General features: G+C 41.3%; 1 protein-coding gene, 1 long non-coding RNA gene and 1 pseudogene across 2 annotated transcripts in view; 1 reads left to right on the forward strand and 2 right to left on the reverse strand.

Moving 5' to 3' along the window:
• The window catches only part of LOC148935747 (uncharacterized), a 292,726-nt gene that overhangs the window by 24,280 nt on the left and 249,647 nt on the right, over positions 1-18,799 (reverse strand). The window lies entirely within an intron of this gene.
• Positions 3,715-4,425, reverse strand: LOC148935749 (uncharacterized). Its single transcript, XM_089080812.1, has one exon. The coding sequence runs from the start codon at positions 4,351-4,353 to the stop codon at positions 3,736-3,738; it is 618 nt and encodes a 205-aa protein (XP_088936938.1). The 5' UTR covers positions 4,354-4,425; the 3' UTR covers positions 3,715-3,735.
• Positions 7,962-9,292, forward strand: LOC148935750 (uncharacterized; annotated as a pseudogene).

Consider the following 18,799-nt stretch of genomic DNA (forward strand, 5'->3'; position numbering starts at 1 on the left):
TTGTAGATTCATAGATTATGAATAAAAATAAAAATTTTTTAAATAATGGACAAAAGTTTAAAATTATATACAAAATTGCGTTATTTATAATTCTTTACATTTATAGACTGTTAAAATAAGATTTGAAAATATTTTTGGAATTTCAAAGTCTCACTTGTGCCAAAAAGTTCGTTCTAAACAAACATAAATATCGAATATGAAGCCAGTATAATTAAAAATAAACATTTTCAAAATGGCGGCAGAAAAATTTGTAAATTAAAGTAATAAAGTATAAAGTTGCGTTATTTACAATCTTCTAGAGCTATAGATCATGAAAATAAAAAAATGAAAAATGATCTTAAAAATATTTTTGGAATTTCAAAGTCACACCTATGCCAAAATTTTAGTTTTAAATAAACATATATAAATATATATAAATAAACATATATAAATTTGAAATCCGTACGATTAAAAATAAAAATTTTTAAAATGGCGGCAAAAAAATTTAAAAATTAAAGTACAAAGTTGCATTATTTACGATCTTCCAGGTCTATAAATCATGAAAATGAGAAAATGAAGAATGATCTTGAAAATATTTTTTGGATTTTCAAGATCATACTTATGCCAAAATCTTAGTCTTAAATAAACATATATAAATGCTAAATTTGAAGTCTGTACGATTAAAAATAAAAATTTTTTTAAATGGTGACAAAAATTTTAAAGGAAGAGTTGCGGAAGAGATGCAAAAATATGTGAAAAGATTGTAGAAGAGTTGCGGAATGATTGCGGAAGAGTTGCGGGAGAGGTGCAAAGATATGCTGAAAAATTGTAAAAGAGTTCGGAAAGATTATGAAAGAGTTACGGAAGAGATACAAAGATATGCAGAAAGATTGCGAGGAATATGCAGGAAGAGTTGCGGAATAATTGCGAAATAGTTGCGGAAATGTTGCAGAAGTGTTGTGGAAAAGATGCAAAAATATACGGAAAAATTATGGAATATTTGCGGAATGATTGCGGAAGAGTTGCGGAGTGGTTGCGGAAGATTGCGAAAGAGATGCAAAGATGTGCGGAAAGATTGTGAAAAAATTATGGAATGATTATGGAAATGTTGCAAAAGAAGTGCAAAGATATGCAGAAAGATTGTGGAAGAGTTACGGAATGGTTCCGAAATGGTTGCGGAAAGGTTGCGGAAGAGTTACGAAAAGATTATGAGAGACTTGTGAAATAGTTAGTATGTGGGCGGAAGTAGTATGTGGGCTGCTATGGGGCGTCAAAACAAATCCCCAGCACTTTCCCACTGGCGCCAGGGGCGTGGCCTCCAGCTGTCAAGATAGGGCCTCCACGTGGAAATGGAGCGTTCTGATTGGCTGAGGGGCATGGCCAGAGATAATTAGGTAATTAATGGTGCGTTCTGATTGGATTCTCCCATAGTTGCCCGGCGTGTGATTGGACGCTCCCATAGCTGCCCACGTGCGTGATTGGATGCTCCCAAAACTGCCCGGGGTGTGATTGGTTGTCGAAATGCTAGACGAAAAGATAGGGGAGGGGATGAAAGTGTCTGGGTCCGTTTGGGTCCGACAAAATGGCGTGTGCAAAGATGGCGGACACCTGAGGAGAATTTGTTCCGTGATCTGATCGGGGGTGCGATAAAATGGCGACAAGAAGGATGCCGGGGTGTTGAAGGGGGATATACCTGACTAGCGAAGAATGGAATGCGGTTTTATGGTAGACAGGACGGGGCGAAGAAAGAAAATTGATTCTTTGTATATAAGGGGAATAAATCGAATTTTTCTCAAGAGGATTCTCGAGGTCTAATAGCTAGTGAAACCATTAAAAATTTGTTCCGGGCTGATTGGAGTCTGATAAAATGGCGACTACGGAGATGACAGTCGTCTGAAGGAATATATTGACGAGAATGGAATGTGAACTTTATGGTATGATACGGTATGAATAACTTTATAACTTGGATTGAAGGAAGGAAATTGATTCTTTGTATTGCATTGCTCCGAGGTCGTTCGTGGACTCCGGCAAAATGATGCCAGCGATAAGAAGGACGAGGAATGCCTGAAGGGAATATGCTTGTCCTGGCGAGAACGGAATGCGACTTTTATAATATGATACACAGCTTAGATCGAAGAAAACTGATTCTCTGTATATGTGAGATACAAATCACGTTTTTTTTCGAGCCGGAAAGTTTTTCCAGACCCAATAGCTAACGAAACTATTAAAATTTGTTTCGGGCCCGCTCGTGGGATCCGACAAAATGATGCCAGCGATAAGAAGGACGAGGAACGTCTGAAGGAAATATGCTTGTTCTGACGAGAACGGAATGCGAATTTTATAGTATGATACACAGCTTAGATCGAAGGAAACTGATCCTCTGTATATATGAGATACAAATCACACATTTTTCTTAAGACGAAAGATTTTTTCCAAACCCGATAGCTAACGAAAAGCTATTAAAATTTATTCCGGGTCCGCTCGTGGGATCCGACAAAATGGCGCCAGCGATAAAAAGGACGACGAACGTCTGAAGGGAATATGCCTGTCCTGACGAGAACGGAATGCGAATTTATGGTATGATACACAACTTAGATCGAAGGAAACTGATTCTCTGTATATATGAGATACAAATCACACATTTTTCTTAAGACGAAAGATTTTTTCCAAACCCAATAGCTAACGAAAAGCTATTAAAATTTATTCCGGGTCCGCTCGTGGGATTCGACAAAATGGCGCCAGCGATAAAAAGGACGTCGAACGTCTGAAGGGAATATGTCTGTCCTGACGAGAACGGAATGCGAATTTATGGTATGATACACAGCTTAGATCGAAGGAAATTGATTCTCTGTATGAGATACAAATCACACATTTTTCTTAAGACGAAAGATTTTTCCAAACACTTTAATAGCTAACGAAAAACTATTAAAATTTATTCCGAGACCGATCGTGGGTCCGACAAAACGACGTCAGCAATAAAAAGGACGACGAAGGGAATATGTTCGATCCCGGTGCTAATGGAAAAAGATTTTAGCGGTACGATACGCAGAACGCTCCGAAAGTAGGAATTTACTTTGTATATATGGAGATGTAAATCGAGTTTTTCTTAAGACAAAAGGCCTTTCTCGACGCCTAATAGCTAGCGAAACTTAAAAATTTGTTTCGAGACCGCTCAGGATTCGATAAAGCGATATCTGCGACAAGAAAGATGAGGGAAGTCTGAAGGGAATATACTTGACCTGACGAAAACGGAATGCGATAGGAAAACAGGAACGAACAGGTTCGCACTAAATGTTTTTCTAATGAACTCGGAGCTCTTATTCTATAACAAACGTGTCTGAAAAATTGTCTGAAAAATTTTTTAGATATTTCTAACTCTCTCGAAGCAACGTAGCGCGTTAATTTTTAGGTTGGGGTGAAAAGAAAATAAGAGGGGCAAAGACAGGAATTTAAGTTACAAAATCATTTATTGTTATATTGTTGTACATATTATATCAATTCATAAATAAAAGTTACAAATTACGATTTGAGAAAATAATACGAAGAATTTCATTAAATCTCAGAGAAGTTAATTCCACAAATATTATATCGAAATACATATCCAGAAATGTTAAATCGTTTATTTGCGTGCGTACATTGCGCGCGATTTCGTGATAATTTCCTTTCAAACTGAGTTTTACAATATCGCTATCTATGTAACTTTTTGGAAGGTTTAATTCTATTTCTTTTATAAGATATTGCGCGCATTTGTTAACATTATCGGTCACGTTTTGTAAATGTTTTAAGTGCGCGTCGACACATTTCACAATATTTTTCATGAAAAGTACTCTTCTGCATCACAATTGCGACAGCATAGGTTTTACGCCTCTTCGTCGGTGGCTGCGAATCCGTAGTCGTTCCTCGATGTTGAATTTCGATATTTTCCATAGTGGCCTCTTCATTTTCTTTATACGCCAGTAATATGGATTGTGACCCATAAGAGGAGGTAAAGTTGATCGCAACATTTTTGACAATGATAGGATCCGGTCTCGATTTATTGTTAGCGTTTAAATACTCGTCGATAAGCCTCATGTTGTTTAGGAATTGTTGCCAGGAATCAGCGTCGAAATAAATTCCTTCTGCATAATTACCGGTTAATTTAACCATTGGCACAAAAATTCCTTCGTTTGTCGTTTGCAATCCGACGTGTATCCTTTTCGTGTGAGAGATGTTGAGTCCATATGTTGTCGAGAGCATCATATGGAACTTGTCGTTTCGTTCCTCGTTACAATTTTCCTTCGGAATATCGCAGATGTATTTGCGCTTCTCGGAATCGCGGGCAATGCTCGGTTCCGGAGTATTACGCTTCTCGGGAACAGCTTTTCGGCTCGCCATTGTTCCTGTTTTCTTCTCAAATGTAACTAATAATCACAAGCGTCGAAATGAGAGACTACTTCGGATTTACGAAGTTGAAACCTCGAAGGATGGCACTCGAATGAACCGAGGGCTAACGAATTCGTCGAGCTCATCGACTTATCTACTAAGAAAAAAGAACTGCGCGCGCAGATGAGCAAATGAAAAATTATAAAATTTAAAAAATTTAAAAAATTTTAAAAGGTTTTAAAATTTAAAAATTTTAAATTGTAAAATTATAAAATCTTTTAAACTTTAGATTTTCTAGATTTTTAAAACTTCTTCGCAAAATATTTTTTAATAATAAACCTAGAAACTACAAAATAAGAGAGTTAGAGATGTTTCTTGAGTGGGGAGCTCGGATTTTCTTTTAGCTAAGTTTTAGCTAGAGAAATAGAAAAGAAAAGGTGAGAGAATAGTAGAAAAGGTGAGAGAATAGAAAAGGTGTAACCTGTATTAAGGAGAATTTTGACCTGTCCAATGGCGCTGCATTTTCTGCGGGCCGCCCTCTTTTCGGAGTGCGCGAGTAAGATTTTTAAAGTATAAATACTGTGCGGAATTATAGAAAAGTCTATTTCCGAGATTATACTTTCTCGGGGTGACTTGACCGGTTTTTACATTACTGCGTCGATTCGTTCGCTGTCTTAATTCTAAAAAATAGTGAAGGAGTGAAAAATGGCACTCAGTGAAAAATTAAAAAGATTTTTTATCGTGTGCGCGAATATCAACCCGACGTTAAACGCGAGTGCTTATATCTCACTATTAACAAATGAAGAAGAAGCAAATTACATCACGTTTGCAAAATTCGTACCGGAGTGCTCGAAAACCCTATTGAGCATTATGTTCAGATTAGGGTATTTCGCGGACAAAAGACTTTTAAATATTGTAAAAGAATACATAACCGGTGCAATGGTTGGCGTGAGGGAGGATGATGCCGGCGGACATATCGGTTATTTTACAAGGTGCACCGGAGGAGGTAAATATTTATTTTTTAAAGTAATTGAAATTAGAATATGTAGATATAAAAAATTCTAAATTTAAATATTTTTTTTTAAGCGAGAGATAACATCGCGGTTGTACATCCGTATCAACTACGAGAGTTGAGACGCACCGCCGAAGACGAGGTGGAAGGAGTAAATGATCGTGAGTAAATAATAGAAAATTGATATAATTGAAAATCTAGATTTCTAAATTTTTAAATTTTTAAATTAAAATATCGAATTTTTAGGACGAGTGCGAATGCGGATAGACGTGCAACTTGAGGAGGAGGAGGAGGAGGGTATCCCAACGGTTGATCTGGTTTCAGGTAAGAAAATAGCAAATATTGCTTTCAAAATTATCTCACAGAATATCGAATTCAATTAATAAAAGCTTAATTTTGTTTCAGATGTGGAGGAAAATAGCGACAAGGAGCCGACTCTGAGCGAAGCCGACACCGAAATTTACACACCTCGTGAGTAATTATTTAAAATAATAAAAGTTATAAAACTCATATTAGCTAATTCTTGAAAAAAGGTAATAATAATAATAATAATAATAACGACTTCTTTCTTTTTTAGTACAAGCAAACGACCTGGATGAATCAGAATATGGAGAAGAAGAAAATGAGGAGGAGGAAAACGAAGAAGAACAAGAAGAAGATGTAGATGAAGAAGGAGAAGAAATTGACGAAGAAGAAAGACAAGAAGATAGAGAAGGAGAAGAAGACGATAACGATAACGAGGAAAAAGACGATGGCGAAGAAAACAGGAGAAGAGCCTTTGAGCAAATGTGCGATGGGCTTTTAGAAGAAGAGATCGAGGTTTTCCATCAATGCGAAACACGGACGGGCTATTCTCCGGAAAATTATAAAGGTAAATTTAATATTATTTTTAAATTTTAAGATAATTTATTCTTTCCGATAAATTTATAATTAAATGTTTTTTTGCTAGATTAATACGCTCTATAAAAGCTTTGTAAAAGCGAAGAGGAAAGCTGCTCAAGGTAAGAGATACCTTTGGTATGCTGGAATCTATTCGCTAACATAAAATCGAGTATAATTAAAATATTTATCATTAATATTTTTTGTTTCCCATTTTCAGTACAAACAGGAGGAGGCGTTTCACGCGAAGAAGAAGAAGAACAAGAAGATCGTTATTTACACCGGCTTCCAGAACCATTCGACGGATCTTCAACAGCATCACCAGCAGCAACATCAGCAACAGCAGCAGCACCAGCAGCATCAGCAGCAGCAACAGCAGGAGCACCGGTTAACCGACGAGGATGCCGCGATTGACGACAGCGACACGGTCAGTGAAAATTTCACTTATATTGTATTACGGGCGGAAAACTCGCATAAATTTCAAAAATTTGAAGTACTAGGTAGGGAGGCAACATTCGCGATACGTCCTCTCGCGGAGGGTGCTAGCGATATCGTGAATTATTTAGAAAACGCGTTTCGCGAAATCCACGCGTATGCGATACGTTTGAGCGGACCGGGCGATTACGTGGGGTTATCCTTCGATTCGCCAAATTTATCGCATGGCCCTGCAGGTCTTTCGTTTCGTCCGGTGCGAGACTTGATTCACGAGAACATATGGAAACTCGTGAGTTCGGTAGCGCAAAGCGCCGGGGGTTTCGATATCGCGATGGATTTCACCATACGCGTTTTTAACGTAGCGGTACCTTCGGGGCGCGGGGGATCAAATAAATTAACGCGAGAAAGCGTCGCGAAACGCTCGATTTTACAAATAAAAAATTCCGACAATCTATGCCTTCCTCGCTCCCTCGTAACGGCGAGGATTTACTGCGAGCGTGGTACTCTGCGCACGGGAGAATTGCACGATGGGAATCCGTAAGATACGCGACTTCTTCGTTACAGCGTGATTGGCGATTGAGTTAACGAGGAGCGCGGGTATCGTGATCCCCGAGGAAGGTTGCGGATATAATGAAATCGAGCGTTTTCAACGGTTTCTCGCCGTGGAAAATATCGCTATAATAATTTATAATTTTAGTAGTTTTGGCCGAGGTGAAAAACCGAGGTACGACGGTCGCGCATTACTCGCCTCCCTCGGACGCGAATCTTCGTATACATTAAATATAATGTATTACGAGGATTCGCGTCATTATAACCCTATATTAAATTTAAGAGCTGCAGGCGGTTCGCGCGGCGGTTACTGCGAAACGTGCAACGAGGGCTTTCGAAATGATAGGGGACATCGTTGCGCAAAAAAATGCCCTCGTTGTCGCGCCTCACCTCCGTGCGTAAATCGCGATAGAGAAATAATTAGGTGCGAAACGTGTAACCGTACGTTTTTCGGTAATTCTTGTTTCGAGCGTCACTGAGCGGAAAAATCATATAACGGGAAATCTCGTGCGAGCATATGTAATTCCGTTAAAATTTGTAGCGATTGCGGGCGATTTATACGTGCAAACACGGTACATAAATGCGACACGGTCTTTTGTAAAACATGTCGTTCGTTACAACCGTCGAATCATCTATGTTTCATGCGTCCTCTTGCTCGTAAAGCTAGCGATCCCGGCGAGGGTACAAGTACCCTGATAATGCGAGCAGAAAAAAGGCGTGTGAAAATGAAAATGATAACGTTGCGATGAACGAACAAACAAACGGTCGTGTCGCGTTTATATTTTACGATTTTGAAACGCGGCAAGACGAGACGCTCGTAGATACCGAAAACGTGAGAATTCATGTACCGACTCTTTGCGTAGCGCAACAAATTTGCGTAGCATGTGCAAACGAAGACGACATGACGGTGCGATGCCGATGGTGCGGAATGCGCGAGTTCGTATTCCGTCTCGACCCCGTGAAACAATTTGTCGATTTCGCAACGCGAACGACAAAATGTTTCAAACAAATTATTTGTATCGCGCATAATGCGAAAGCGTTCGACGTGCAATTTATCTTAAAATATTTTGTAGAAAATCCAAAGAGCACCCATGAACCGCGCGTTATTTTGAACGGAACAAAAATCGTCGTAATGACGGTCGGATACGAAGTTTATCGATAGCATTAATTATATGCCGATGCGTTTATCCGATTTACCTAAGGCTTTTGGTCTGAGCGATACGTCGAATAAAGGCTGTTTCCCGCACTTATTTAATACTATCGATAACCAATCGTATATAGGATCAATTCCCGATGCTAGATATTATTCTCCCGATCATATGTCGCCGGAAGAACGCGAAAAGTTCCACGCGAAAATTTTCGTTCGTGAAGATTATATTTTTTACTTTCAACGCGAAATTATCAGATATTGTCGAAACGACGTAGATATCCTTCGACGAGCGTGCATGAGTTTTAGAAAAATATTTTTAGAACGTGGAAACGTGTGTCCGTTTGAGGAATGTACGACTATCGCTTCCACATGCATGAGAGTTTTTCGTAAAAACTTTTTGCGTGAGGAGGAAATAGGAGTCATTCCGTCGGGCGGTTACAGAAACGTTGACAGGCAATCGCACAAAGCTCTGCAGTGGTTGGTGTGGATGGAACGCGAACTCGGACATCCCATTATCCACGCGGGGCGAGGCCGCGAATATAAAGTCGATGGCACGCCCGTTGATGGATATTACGAAACGGAAAATGGGTCACGACGCTGGGTGCTACAATTTCACGGTTGTTTCTGGCATGGGTGCTTTAAAGTAAATCGCGATAGTGCGCTTTCGTCGCGGGGATACGATCGATGCGCGCTACGAACGGACGCTCGCGATGTCATGGCGCCTTCGTAAACGCGGTTACCACGTGATGAAGAAATGGGAGTGCTCCTTCAGCTGAGAAATTTCGAATAATAGAGAAATGCAGAATTTTCTTAAGGATCATCCGTTGATAAAGAACACTCCTCTCGATCCTCGCGAAGTGTTTTATGGTGGACGCACGGGAAATATCGTCACGCGATACGAAGTTTCAGGTACGGAAAAAATATGTTACGTCGTATGTTCTCTGTATTCTTTCGTATTGAAAACCGGTGTTTTCCCGATCGGGCATCCTAAAATTTACGTAGGGCAAGAGTATTCTTCGTTAATCGGGGTATCACCAAATTATAATTTCAACTCGGTCAAAGGTCTCGTGCGATGTAAAATACTCCCACCATGTGATCTCTTTCATCCGGTACTACCGTATCGCGTACAAGGTAAATTATTGTTTGCGTTATGTCGGAGTTGCTGCGAAACGTTCTCACAAGTTGAGTGTACTCACGAGAACCCGATGGATCGAGAATTCGAGGGTATCTGGGTATCTTGTGAATTACGCCGTCGAGAAGGGTTATCTCGTGACGCATGTGAGCGAAATTTGGGAATATAAAGTCGCGCGATACGATAGCGATACTCGTCAAGGCGGACTGTTTGCCGAATATATTAATACCTTTTTGCAATTAAAACAAGAAGCGGCTGGCCGAGCGAATGCAGGGAAGACGCTGACGATGATGCTAAGGAGCGTTACCTTCGGGAATATGAGGAAACCGAGGGTATCACACTCACAGGCGAAACATTGCGCGCAATCCCGGTTTACGTTCGGTCGCTAAGCTTTGTTTAAATTCATTTTGGGGAAAATTCGGCCAACGATCCAATTTGCCGAATACCGAAATTATAAAATCTCATCAGCAATTTATGACTTTGCTTACGAGTCCTGAGCACGAGATAACCGGTATATTACCCGTAAACGACGAGGTAATATATGTTTCGTGGCGACTCCGAAAAGAGGCGGTCGTGCATTCTCCGCTTACGAACGTTGTGATCGCGGCGTACACAACGGCGCAAGCACGATTAAAATTGTACAGTTACTTAGAATTATTGGATAAACGGGTTTTATATTACGACACGGATTCGTGTATATATATATGTCAATACCGGCGATCCGAATGAGTATGAACCGCGTACGAGGAATTTCCTGGGCGACATGACAGACGAGCTCGAGAGCTACGGCCGCGGTAGCTACATCGAATCGTTCGTTTCCGGTGGTCCGAAATTCTACGCGTACATTGTTCGTACTCCGTCGAGGTGCACACACGAAACATGTAAAATTAAGGGTATTACTTTAAATTCATCGAATAGCGGGTTAATAAATTTTAGTAGTATTAAGAATATGTTAATAGAAAAGGAAAGAACAAGACGAGACGAAGCTGGTCCATCGATAAATCTACATTTCAGTGCAATTCAACGCACAGCGTTTCACGACGTTGTTACGCGAGATGAAACAAAGATATGCTCACCGGTATTGCTGAAACGTAGATTTATTAATAACCGTTATTCGGTTCCGTACGGTTATGCACCGGAATAAATTTTCTCGTCCTAAGCTTTCTTAAATAATCGAGTTTTCCGCCCCTAGTCAAAGATTGTAAGAAATTTTTGTAAAATATATTTTTCAGAGAGAACGAGATGTAAAAATAATGTAAATGTGTACATGTGCTAATATTAATTTATATCTTAAATAAATATTGTAATTTTAAAATTAAGAAGTTTTATTTTTATAAAATTGATGTTCGATTTATTTTAAATAAATCTATAAAAATTATATTTCTTAAAACATGTTTTTTCCCATAACTCCTTTCCGCCTTCCTTCAGCCATTTAAAAAAGAATAAACATATTTACATGCACAGAAAAAATTTGATTTCTTCAATTTCTTACCCTCGCTATATTTTTTATAAAAACGATACCTTTTATAGAAAAGGTAAGAATATATATATATATATATATATATATACATATATATAGAACAAATTTTAAAAAAGATTTTTCATTTCATATAAAAATATTTTATATTTAAGAAAAATGATTTTATCTTTAATTTTTTTAACGCAAACTATATGGCCGGTTTATAACGCTGTTTCGCTGGCGCGAGCATCTTCGAGGATAAGCTTGCTCACACTGCGGGGGTGAATCAGCTCGTCCCGCGGTGTTTTTCGCTAGCCCTCGCGGGGAAACATTGATGCGAGCGTATCTTCGCCGCGGTGGGCCCCCCGGTCGCTGGGATAAGCTTACAGCCCCCTTACAACCATCAGCCTTTATGAAATCGCGCACAGACGCGAATCTGCCATTTCGTAAAATGGATGTACGGTGGAAACATCCGTGGACGTCGATCGTGTGCGGACCCACAGGATGTGGGAAAACGATTTTTGTGAAGAGATTTCTTCGTCATTTATCCGAAATGGTCGATGTACGTTTCGAAAGAATTTTGCTTTATTACGCGGAGTGGCAGGATGCTTATCAACAATTTCAATACGAAACTCGAGATTTCGTTGCAGCGATCGAATTTCACGAGGGATTACCGCGTCCGGAAGATTATTCTAGCGATCCGACTCGTCCGAAATTGATAATAATTGACGATCTTATGAGGGAATCGTTTTCGAGCGAAGCGATCGTAGATCTGTTTACCAAGGGAAGTCATCATAAAAATCTCAGCGTAATTCTCATCACACAAAATCTCTTTCATCAGGGCCGCGGACAACGCGACATATCTCTGAACACGAATTGCTTTGGTTGGTTTTCAAAAATCCCCGGGATCGCGCGCAAATTCGTCATCTCGCTCGTCAAGTCTGTCCGAACGATCCAAAGTTTCTCGAGGAAGCGTACCACGACGCCACGTCCCAACCTCACGGATATTTATTGCTTGATCTAAAACAATCGACGCCGGACGAGTATCGTTTTCGCACGAGCATATTTCCCGATGATACAGCGAATTACGTTTATGTAGCGCGCAGATCCTTTTCCGGAAGTTTCGTATAAAAGTATCGTCCACGCATTCTCTCGCGACAGTCGCGCGAGTTCCTCGCGATGAAGAAGAGAACGTCATCGATTAATGCGAGAAAAATCGCGGAATGCTCGATCGGTAAGAAAAATATCTGTCTTCTCGAAGCGCTGTGTTATTCGAACAAAAATCAGCGCGCCTCTTTCTTACGCTGGGCAGACGAAAAATTCATTCGCTGTATCTGCGAGTACGTTTTCAATACTCTCAAGGGTAACGTTCCGCTCGAACGCAGTGAAAAAAATCGTCTAAGCAGATATAAAACAACTTTGCGTCACTTAGCGAGAAAATGTGGTGGTAATTGGAAAAGTAAGAAAAAGCTATTACTACAGCGAGGCGGATTTTTACCGTATCTTATCGGACCTATACTATCCTTCCTATTTTCAAAAATTATCGGAGGGTAGTTCGAGAGAAAAGAAGAAATCGAGTTATGGAAAGGGCAAAGAAGATGGTCTTAATTTCCACGGATAATCTCGAAAGAATGCAGCAACGGTTCCAACAACAACAACAACAACAACATCCGGTAATAGGCACGACGGAAAACGTCGCACGACAGAATTTGGAGATGATACAGGGAGAAAATTTAAATTCCGTACAAACACCCGGTACGCCTTTATCACGACTCGATTCAGATATGAGCAGGATTCTTAATTCACTCACTCCGCGCGAAGCCAGAAATGGAAATTGTATAAGGAAGTACTTTGGCGATATCTTCATTTTGATAAAACGCAAAAGGAAGATTCGATGCGTAACGCCGCCGATGAGAACAATTCAGATGCGCGGAAGGGAGACGTGGCCGAACAGGCGCGCGAATCATCGAGCAAATCTCCTCATCTCGAAGAGTACGTAAGTAATACAGTACGGGCTGAGTCTTTGCGTAGGCGCGAGCGGCAAAGCGTCGAAAAAATATTAGAAAATGTGCCGAAAAGTTTTCGTGCCAAGGCACGTTTACTTTTGAAACATTTGATTGATAAAGCAGTACCCGCGAGAATTACTTGGAACGAAGAAGGAATCGTGACTATCGAGGGTAACGTTATAAAAAATTCGAATATCACGGAACTGATAAACGATGCGATGCGCGAAAGACAAACCGTGAAAGCAATAGGAAGAGGTCAGTTTGCACGATTACTGCGTACGACGAACACCCCGACTGTACTGGTAGGAAATGAGGAATTGTTAGCAACCACATTTGTCAAGATATTATCACCACCACGAGCGAGTTCCACCCCGAAAATACCAAGAAAACTTTCAACGACGACGACGACGACGACCACGACGACGACGGGGACGAGGAGGGTACGACGCATGAGAAAGGGAAAAAAACGCAAGACCGAAGAAGTAGAGCGAGCGAAGGGCGCGTTGTTTCTTTCGCCGCGTTTTCGTAAAGACGATATCCTTATAACCTTCGTGAAAGATTCTCGACAGGCAAGAAAGAGACGCTTACTCGATTGAAGTGAATTGAAATGACCAGGCTTGAAAATTTGTATTACGATCCAGCGCACTATGCGGGGTATTCGGCAACGGATAACTTGGCGCATGCCGCTAAACCGAATTTCTCTCGTAAAGAAGTAGCTCGCTGGCTCGAATCACAAGACGCGTACACACTGCACCGCCCCTCGAGGCGAAAATTTCCACGATTACGTTACAATGTGACGAATATCGACGATCTGTGGGAGGCCGATTTGATCGAACTCCGTAGTCTCAAGAGTTATAACGGATTTTCTTATCTTCTCGTGATTATCGACGTACTTAGCAAATTCGTCTGAGTGGAATCGCTGCGAGATAAAACGAGTAATTGCGTGACAAGAGGCTTCCAAAACATTCTCTCGAGAAGCGATGGACGAGCGCCCGTGTACTTACAAACCGACAAGGGTAAAAAATTTATCGCACGCCCGCTGCAAGATTTTCTGAAAGAAAGAGGCATACGTTATCGCGTAGCTCGCAATCCAGACATCAAAGCCGCTATCGTTGAATGCTTCAATAGAACGTTGAAGGAGCGAATGTGGCGCTATTTTACGCATAAAAACACGTGGCGTTACATCGATGTATTGCAAGATATCGTGCGCGCTTACAATCACACCCGTCATTCGTCCATCAGGATGCAACCGGCGACCGTTACGAGACAAAATGCCCGCATCGCACGTGAAAATATGGAGCGACGTAGAGGCGAGAGAGAGAAGGGGGCGTCGAAAGTAGTAGAACAAAAGACTAAATTCGATGTTAACGATCTCGTACGCGTCAGTAGAGCGAAAGCCACTTTCGAGAAAGGATACGAAGCGCGGTGGAGTGAGGAAATATTTCGAGTTTGTCGCGTTCTCCATTGGCGAAAACTTCGCCTGTACGAATTGTGCGATTTATTGGGTGAACACATCGATGGGATTTTTTATGAACAAGAATTAGCACGGGTCAATAAAAACTTAGCGGAAGAAGAGTTTATCGTCGAGCGCGTGATAAAGAGCAAAGGATGCGGTGCTAATAAACAGGTGCTAGTTAGCTAACAAGGATATCCCAACAAATTCGACAGTTGGATCCCCGCTTCGAGTTTAATTTTTCTCCAAGATGGAGGAGGAGTAATTTTTCATGGTTCTTCCGAGCGATAGCAGTAAGAAGTATTTTCCGGGAAATACAACCTCTTCTTTCACCACACAATTACCTCATAGTGTACATTTATTCGGAGAATGGGAAGTCGCGCTTAGCGAGATTCAATTTCCCTCCAGTCTCTTCCACGTATGTCAAGGAGATAATAAGGTTAGATTTGTCGATTTGAAGAACGAAAATGATGAGAAAAATGCTAATAAGTTTACGGTGAAAGAATTGCACTTACAAGCAGGGGTTTATGAAAATACAGAGGAACTTATCTACGCGATTAATAAAGAGTGCAGACTCGCCGATTCACATTTTACTTTCGAACTACAAAAAGGTTCAGGTGGTAATATCCGTATAAGCATCGAATGTGACGACAACTGTACTCTCGTTCATTATATAAATCTGCCGGCTAATATTTTTCAAATATTGAAGATCAACACCAATGATACCGGCACAATTTACCGTCACAAATTATCTGATTTCAGCGAATTAACACCGTTTTTGAAACTCGGTTATACCATCGGTGTTGGACGCACAGTATCTTTCTGGACTGTAGAAGCCTGTAGCCTATGGCACGGTATCCCTGATACAATGTACGTTTATTGCGACATTTGCGAGCCTTACATAACCGGCGATACGCGGAGTCCGCTTCTTCGAATCGTTTCAATCGATACACCCGGCTGTAATTACACGTACGGGACGAATCTGGTAAAATATTTCCCCACTCTGCAATATACTCCATTGCGTCAAACGAAATTTCGTAAAATTGAAATAGATATAAAAGATCATCGTGGAGAAAAAATACCATTCGAATCCGGAACGCTGATAGCGACATTACACTTTAGACGTCCGTTAATTATCATTTGCGCTGGAAAGTCTCGGAGCTTTGAGAAAAAACTAATCACCCTATGGAATACGACGAGTATTACGAAAGGCAGAACGGTGGAGGTAGGGGAGGAGGAATTCCGCGAATTTTCGTCGGTTCACCCTATCAACGTGGCCACGGAATCGGGAGTTTCCTCGGAGGATTATTTAGAAGGGCACTTCCTTATCTAAGCAGGGGAATACATGCACTCGGGAAAGAAGCTTTACGCGCCGGAATTGGTGTGATAGAGGATGTTGAAAACAATACTCCGTTCAAGGAAGCTCTCAAAACGTGACTCAAGGAATCGGGTAAAAATCTCAAGAGAAAAGCCAGAGAAAATATAAGCGAATTAATGAAGGGATCGGGATATAAAACATCCGCAAAAATGCGCGTGGCTCAGTTTCCCTTTGGAGAGCACGACGCACGCATCGGTAAATCCGGGAGAAGCCCTGTTCGTAAACGTAGACGAGTCGGTAAAAAAAAGAAATCGACGAAAATCGGTGTGAAAAAACCGAATAAAAAATCATCGAAAAGGAAAGCAGCGGCGAAAAAAACTAAAAAGCGGACGAAACATCGACGAAATAGTGGGAAAAAGCGCACTGTATCCGATATATTCGCTTAACTGACGCGAGTGTGAATCGTAAGTTTGAGAAATATGTCTTTTCTCCATACTCAAGCGAGTGTTTAAAGAGTGAGCTCAATCTTTTCAGTTTACCACCTACTCAAACGAGTATCGAAAGTTCACAATGGATTTATTACAAACCGGTAACTTCGCTCGCGGACGACGCACCTATAGAATTCGTCGTACCCGGACACGGAGAAGATTATCTAGATCTCACGCATACCATGCTAAGTCTTCGCGTACGAGTGGAAAGTTTACCCGGCCCTGGAACAGCGGCAGGAGGAAACAAAGTAGGCCCTGTAAATCATCTAGTACATTCGATGTTCAACCAGATCGATGTATACTTCAATCAAAAACTCGTATCACCCCCGAACAACGCCTACGCGTACCGCGCGTACATCGAAGCATTGTTAAATTATTCTTCACCGGCAAAAACTTCCTATCTGACTTCTTCTCTCTGGGACACGGACGAGCCCAGTCATATGGACGCGCTATTAGAATCGGGAACCCCAAATCAAGCTCTCGTAAGACGCGCCTGATACGTCCAAGGAGGTCGTTCGCTAGATCTAATAGGCCATCTTCATTGCGACGTCTTTAATCAGGATAAATTTTTAATTAATTGGGTAGAGGTTAGAATGAGACTCGTTCGCTCGAGAGATGCATTTTGTCTCATGGAAGCCAACTCAACGTCGAAAATACGTATTCTAGATGCTAGTTTGCTCATAAGAAGAGCAAAAATAAGCCCCGGAGTGTTACTCGATCATGCGAGAATGTTGAGTAAAACAACCGCCAAGTATCCTCTGACACGAGTCGAAGTTAAAACGTTCACGATTCACGCAGGAGTGGTGGGAGAATCGATTGATCACGCGATACTCGGCCAGCTTCCAAAACGCGTAATAGTCGGATTCGTCGATAACAAAGCGTTTAACGGCGATAGAAAGCTAAATCCATTTAATTTCAAAAATTACGGCATAAATTTCTTCTCGTTATATGCCGATGGCATGCAAATTCCGAGCAGACCGCTGCAACCAAATTTTTCAAAAGACGAGCTGCTCTACATCGAGGCTTATAACACCTTCTTCTTGCGAACTGGCATCCATTTTCTAAACGAGGGGAATTTTATAAGCAGAGAAGATTATGCCGATGGATTCACGCTTTTCGCTTTCGATCTCACTCCCGATCTATCGACAAATTGCGCAGGACATTAGAATTTTGTCAGACATGGAAGTTTACGATTAGAGGTACGATTCGAAAAGGCGATTACAACAACGATTAATTGTATCCTTTACGCTGAGTTCGAAAACGTGATGGAAATCGACTCTTCGCGTCAAGTCATTGTAGATTTTAGCGGATAAAGCCAATGGTGGGAAACCTCACCCTTCCACTGTGGTCACTCCTTATATTTACTCGAACTACAACGGAAAACAGCTTCAGTTTTACTCGACACATGAACTACGCCGCTTCGGAAAAAAAGCATATTCTACATCATGGATATAATCGTCGATATAGAAGGTTTCCGTGACATCGAGGGAAAGTTTATACCGAAGGAAGTTGCGCTCGTCGGGGTTAACGAAGCTTTCGTAGATCATTGGATTGTGCTACCACCGTATCCGTTCACCAAATTACCCGAAAAATCGAGAAAAGAAAACAACTGGCTCTCGCAAAACTTCCACGGTATCGAATGGATTGACGGAACAGCCGATTCCGAGCATTTCACGGTGGAACTACGTGAAATTGCACGGCGGGTACGTTACATATATAGCAGAGGCCGTGAGAAAGTACTTTATTTGCAAAAGACGCTCGGCAGAAACGTATATAATCTAGAAGGAATCTCTCCCGCATTCAAAAACCTAGCGGAAGACGAGGAGCATGAATTACGCTGCGGTCATCACGGGTTTCATCGAAATTCTAACAAATTTCGTTGCGCGTTGCGCAACGCGTGCAAACTGAGATACTGGATGCAATCGCAAGAAGGCAGCAACAGCAGCTGTAATTCGAGCAACGATGATTCTTTTACCGATCAAAGCTTCAATGACTCTGATACAGAAAGCGGAGTTTTTACGATAAAACGAAATTTTCCGAATCTCCTTAGGTGGAGAAATAAGAGCTTGGAAACAGAACAAGCGGAGAAAGAAGAGCTATCGAAACTCGCACATGAAAAAAAAAGAGACTTCTACCGTAAAATCCAAGCAAGATGATAAAAATATAGCGACACCAGAGAAGGGGGAAATAACTGAATCATCTCCCCTTTCTGCGAGAGATGAATTCGTTCGAAATCTTACGGGCGCTGCGTCATCTCAGTATCGGACATGCGAGTGTGTATCCTGCCGACAGAATCCCGATGGTGTGGACGAAGTCGACGGCCATCGTCGCGAACACCGATAATCACGATCGCCCTGGACAACACTGGGTCGCCTTCTACATAGACAAGCATGGAGAAGGCACTTATTTCGATAGCTACGAACTATCTCCCTTGGATTCCAGATTCAATCTGCGACTTCAACGAAACTTTACTACCCATAGATGGAACATCACACGTCTACAGGGCACATTTTCTCAAACTTGTGGGCAATATTGCTGTGTATTTCTTTATTATTTGTCCCGCGGTTATAATCTTAA

Source organism: Pogonomyrmex barbatus, unplaced genomic scaffold (assembly GCF_055798465.1).
Source record: "Pogonomyrmex barbatus isolate J1 unplaced genomic scaffold, ASM5579846v1 scaffold4, whole genome shotgun sequence".
In the NCBI taxonomy this organism is placed as follows: Eukaryota; Metazoa; Arthropoda; class Insecta; order Hymenoptera; family Formicidae; genus Pogonomyrmex; species Pogonomyrmex barbatus.